At 32.7% G+C, this 6,413-nt stretch overlaps 1 protein-coding gene across 1 annotated transcript in view; it reads right to left on the minus strand.

Annotated features, from left to right (window-relative positions):
* Positions 1-6,413, minus strand: part of LOC143082384 (multidrug resistance-associated protein 1-like) — an 80,306-nt gene extending 73,893 nt beyond the window's left edge. Inside the window, exon 1 of the mRNA XM_076258034.1 lies at positions 6,346-6,413. Within this exon, the coding sequence (XP_076114149.1) occupies positions 6,346-6,378 (33 nt within the window). The 5' untranslated portion in view covers positions 6,379-6,413. The remainder of the gene's footprint in view (positions 1-6,345) is intronic.

The raw sequence follows: 6,413 nt of genomic DNA on the forward strand, positions 1-6,413 counted from the left end.
TTTGATATTTTAAACTTTAATCAAAATTCCAAAAATCCAAAATTTGAAAACTTTTTAAAACTTTGAATTGATAAGTGTTACACGGACCCATATAAAACTTTCTTAAAAATTAAATTACAATTGTAATTTTGAACCCAGGAAATTAAGAGCTTAGTCAAGTATTGTCTTTGTTTTAATAGTTCTGTAACGTTGTCATAAATTGTATTTTATTGGAAAATGACAATAACTTTTCCACAACATCCGGTAGGTGTCTGTCAATTAAAATGCATTCCTAATGAAAACTATAAAATGAAAATACAAACATGTATAAAAAGTTCGATAAGTTTTTTGGTATAGAATATTGTAATAAGTTTAAGTCCGAAATCCTTAAAAAGCTAATCCTCGATGATTTATTTACCTTTCATTTAATGTTGCACAAGCACGACAATCCTATATATATCACAAGCACGACAATCCTATATATCACAAGCACGACAATCCTATATATATCACAAGCACGACAATCCTATATATCACAAGCACGACAATCCTATATATATCACAAGCACGACAATCCTATATATCACAAGCACGACAATCCTATATATCACAAGCACGACAATCCTATATATCACAAGCAATATATATCACAAGCACGACAATCCTATATATCACAAGCACGACAATCCTATATATATCACAAGCACGACAATCCTATATTATATATCACAAGCACGACAATCCTATATATATCACAAGCACGACAATCCTATATATATATCACAAGCACGACAATCCTATATATCACAAGCACGACAATCCTATATATATCACAAGCACGACAATCCTATATATCACAAGCACGACAATCCTATATATATCACAAGCACGACAATCCTATATAGCAAATTTAGATGATTGTTGGGCCTCTCGACTTTCGTTTCTGACTAGAACAAACTGTCTTCGATTGAAAGCGGTGTAATTCCACATGATATAAAAACATAGTGATACATGTTAAACATGTTGTGTTTTGCAGAATCTGTCTGGATGTACTGTTGAAATGCTAGGCACATATGATATTTCAGAACGTTCCTTTTCTGATTCGCACGATTTCTTAATTCTCAATGCAGGAAAACCGGCGTGTTTTTATCAGAGATGCCTCGCTTTAATGAACTTCAATTAATCATCGGACGGCGACATAACACTTTTGTCGGGAAAGAGGTTGATCAAATGGACAAAACTACGGAAGAGTATTAGCGGCACACATTATTTTTTTTCACTTTACCTTTATGAAATAACGCAAACATTTTGATTTCAATTATTCACAAGCATTAGCCTTTCAAAAAGGGCTACGGTCGACTCTTAGCTGATGAAAATGGAAAGTGCTCTCACTTTGTAGATTTATTCATTTACTAGAATAGCCACGTGCATCAATCAACAAATTTTACCACACACGTGAGGTCACACGTTATGCAGTAATATATATGGTTTAACGTTGTTGTTTACGAAACTCCAGAAGATTCGACTATTTATAGATAAAAGTTACCTGTGTACCAATATCATGAATATGCATCATTAATGACCAGGCAAAATCTAATTGCTAAAATAGAAAGGACAAATCCGATACTCTACGGGATTGAAGGACATTTACTAGGTTTGGATTGTCCTAACCAATCAATAAACTTTGACTATTCACGTCTCGTAATCAGGTAGCAAGAAATATTCACGCACTGACTGTCTATCGTTCAATTCTTAATATCGACTCCTAGGAGTCGATAATCAAGTTTTGTATAAGCTAAGATAAGATAAGAATTTTATTAATCTAATCAAGAACCCATAAAGGGCCTCATTTTACAACAATATTATGACAATATGATTGGAAAAAGCAAAACAGAAAAATAATATCATACTATAACGTTATAAAATTGAGAATGGAAATGGGGAATGTGCCAAAGAGACAACAACCCGACCATAGAGTATTATAAATGCGTTATGTATATATGTCCTTCTGTCATTAAATTCCGGTTGTGATTTAGTTTAGAGAAGAAAATAAATGCAAGGCCTAATCATTACTAATAAATATGCATAGTAATAAATGGACGTCAATTTGGTTACTTATTCCTTATTCGTTACTTATTCCTTATTCGTTACTTATTCCTTATTCCTTACCTATTCGTTACTTATTCCTTATCCGTTACTTATTCCTTATTCGTTACCAATTCGTTACTTATTTCTTATTCCTTATTCGTTACTTATTCGATTTTTAATATCCTTCCCTCTTTTTTATTGTTAATATATCTCTGGTGATAGTTCTAAATTTGTTGAGGTAAAATGATCTTTTTATGACCTATTTATATGTGATTGTGCTCAACCGATCCTGTTACTTTATGTTCGATACTTATTTGTTCCTTATTTGATTTTTGTACGTGCTACCTTTTAACTGCTTTACATTCGTAAGTTTGAAGATGGTTCTTGGTTCGAAGGGGTGAAATCATCGTTTAAGCGCTTGTATAAAAAAGAAGATGTGGTATGATTGCCAATGGGACAACTCCCCACAATAGACCAAAATGACACAGAAATTAACAACTATAGGTCACGGTACGGCCTTCAACAATGAGCAAAGCCCATACCGCATAGTCAGCTATAAAAGGCCCAGACATGACAATGTAAAACAATTCAAACAACAAAACTAACGGCCTTATTTCATATACAAAAAAAATAAACGAAAAACAAATATGTAACTCAAAAACAAAAGACAACCACTAAATTTAGGGTCTTGACTTGGGACAGGCACATACTTACATAATGTGGCGAGGTTAAACATGTTAGCAGGGTGTACATCGTTTCGGAGCTAGACTAATATCTTGTTTAATTCGTTCCATTAGTCACTTAATACGTGTTTTATACGTTGCACCTTTTAAAAAATGATTTTCAATTGTTTTTATGTCTCTGGTGGTAGATTTGGATTCTTAGAGGTGATATAACCCTATAATCGCGTATGTAGCCGTTTCAGCGCTCGACTGATACCCTTTTACTTATTCGTTCCTTATTCGCTTATAATACGTTTGTTATACGTTGCATTTTTAAGAAAAGGATTTTTAATTGTGTTCATGTCTCTGGTGGTAACAATGTGTTCTTAGAGATGAAATTACCCTATTAGCGCGTATGTACCCGTTCCAGCGCTCGGTTAATACCCTGTTACATATTCGTTCCTTATTCGCTTTTAATACGCGTGGTATACGTTGCACCTTGAAATAAATCGTTTTTCAATAGTGTTCATGTCTCTGGTGGTAACAATGTGTTCTTAGAGATGAAATAACCCTATTTGCGCGTATGTACCCGTTCCAGCGCTCGGTAAATACCCTGTTACTTATTCGTTACTTATAAGTTACGAATAGGTAACGAATCAGGAATAAGGAATAAGTAACGAATAGGTAACGAATAAGGAATAAGGAATATGTAACGAATAAGTAAGGAATAAGGAACGAATAAGGAACGAATAAGTAACGAATAAGGAACGAATAAGTAACGAATAAGGAATAAGTAACGACTAAGAAGTAAGGAATAAGTAACCAACTTGACGTCCATTAGTAATAAGGGATTACTTGAAGTGCAATTGTTTTCGTATCAGAAAATTAATTAATGTAATGTTCAAGAAGATAGATATGGTATAGACCTATTTTAATGGAAAGGCCTAAATTTTTAAAATATTGATTAAGGAGATAAGTGCAAAAATAATGTCATACAATTGTGAAACTGTCAAATAGACAAATTGATCTTAGCAGCGTTGATTTTTTTTATTTATTTCTATGTTACAGTTATGTACACATGGTGATAAATTATGATATTATGCAGACTCATCAATAACAGCTGCTTCCTTTGAAACTTATTCAAGAAATAAGATGTAACAAATGTTTACGTTATAACTGAAAAGGTTTGCAAGGTTTGCGTTATAAACAATGTATATTTGTGATATTATTATGCAATAGACAGTCATAACAAAGTTTCTATAATACTAAAATTACGAGGTCCAATTTATCAGCCGTCATCACGTAAAAACGATGAATCAAAGAATTCAACTTTATATCTAACTAATATAGTACAATGCTGTTGATTAAAAATTACACCACTCCAGACCCCTTTGTTTCCCACATAATTAATATTGCCAATAATTAAGAAGTTCCGGGTCGAATCCGATACCGATACCAATAGTATATTCACCTGTTACCTATTACCTTATCTGTACGTTCCGCATCTGACAGGCGCACCACCAAACGCTGTATTTAGGATTTTGCTATATACACGGGTCGTAATCACAGGGTTGACACTACTAAATTCAATCATTGTCACATTGTTCCCGATTGTAGTATTTTAATCAGTATGACTTTTTAAGATGACAATATGAATAATATAATTCTGGACTTAAAATAAGGCGTATAGGTACAGCATGTACAGTTTTCAATTTGTAAGCCGGAATGACGTAAAACAGCGAATCAAAGAATTCAACTTTAATTATAACTCATTAATGACAATGCTGTTGATTAAAAAATACTCCTTTCCAGGGACTTTTGTTTTCCAAATAAAATTAATAATACCAATAATTGATAAGTTCCAGGTCGACGGGTTCAAACAGAAAGATGTTGAAAGCAGAGAAAACTGTGCATCTTATAATCGGCATGACTTTATCAGATGACAATACCAATACTAAAATAAGGCTTACGCATAGTTATATTCTTTAATTCAGCCACAGACCCGCGATATCACGGGTGTGTTCTAGTATTATTTATATAGATAAATGTACAGGGTTTAAAAATTGGTTGCATTGACATTTTAAATAAGACAAATCTGAGTACATTCCCGTGTATTTCATGCACAAAATTGACATTTGATCAGTTTAAATAATTTTGAGTATTGCTTTCAAGGTGTACCAGTCCTGTAAACTTCTGAATATGAACTTTAGGTGTATTAGTGGACGACCATTTGATATTCTGGGGGGGGGGGGGGGGGGGGCAGGAGGATTTTGAAAATAAATAACTTGGCCTTGATTATCACAAAAATAAATGGTTTGTTCTGTAGTAGTTTGAAAATAAATTACCTGACTTGCAATGTATTGAAAATAAATAACTCAGCAGGTCTAATCGAAAGTATGAGATGGCACCAGATTCTTCATAAATTAATCTTTTTTTCCCGAAAAAATAGAAAAATATTCCCAATTTTTTTAATAATAAAAGTATAAATATTATTTAAATATACCTGAAATGTGTGAAAATTGGTTTCATTTAACATTTTGAGGTATATTGTCTCAGGAAACCTTACCTCGCTTTTATTTTAACAGGGCCATAACTACATTGAGACAAATGCCTCATGTAGGAAATTTCAAAACCAAACGCTTATTTTCATATCAAATTGTGTTCACAGTGAGTGCCTTGCAAGAAGCAAGTTCTGTTTTCCCTCAGACGTAGCCCTGATTTTTCGTGATCAATGTTTCTTATTTATTTGTCTTTTGTTTATTGATTGACCTTCTGTATTCTGTTTGTGTTGCATTCCTTTTGTAATCATGTAATTTTGTTATGAACTTGATCATGAGTTTAAAAAAAAACAGCAGCCACAGACGTAACTATGTGAATTCAATTTTTGCTTTATCATGCACATTGGTCTATTGATGTTGTCCCTAGAAACTTAAGTCTTACACTGAATTTATAAATTTTGCTTTGAGACCAAAATATTGTCAAAAAATTATTAAAACTAAACTTGCATTTTCAGATTATAAAAGGGTCTTCAGAACACCCAGAAAGCATGATTTTGCATCATTTGTTCTATAGCTTCTTGGTCCTTCAGTGGCTCCAAAACTCTTCAAAAAAAAATTTGCCTCGCTCCGCTCGGCAAAATATGTTTGACAATACTTTTAAAAGAGGATAGTTACAACCAATGCATGTATATGCAGTTGAGAATATAAAAACAGTCATTTCTGCAGAGAATGATGATTAATTTGGATTAAATGGTATACAATAACTTGACTAAACATGTATTATTTATAATAAACAAATCATATAAAAATTATATGTTTTCGAATATCATAAATATAGTTGTGAAAAATGAAAAATCATGAAAATGAATAATTTTGCTTCAATAGTGCAGAAAATGAATAATCTGTCCTCTTAGTTGGCGAAAATAAATAACCGATCAAAAACAAATCCTCCTGCCCCCCCCCCCCCCCCCCACCAGAATATCAAATGGTCGTCCCCTTATGTAACATTAGGTGTGCAATAATATGTTTGTGATGTTATTGATGGTTATATAATATGTAACTAAGATCATTCAAAATCATAGGTAATTAAATGGATTGTTTAAAATTAATTTGATTACCCAAAGAGGTTTCCCGTTGCAGAATCTATCCATTGAACACAAATCTGTACACGTTTTAAATTATGTTT

This window comes from Mytilus galloprovincialis, chromosome 7 (assembly GCF_965363235.1).
Source record: "Mytilus galloprovincialis chromosome 7, xbMytGall1.hap1.1, whole genome shotgun sequence".
Taxonomy (NCBI): Eukaryota; Metazoa; Mollusca; class Bivalvia; order Mytilida; family Mytilidae; genus Mytilus; species Mytilus galloprovincialis.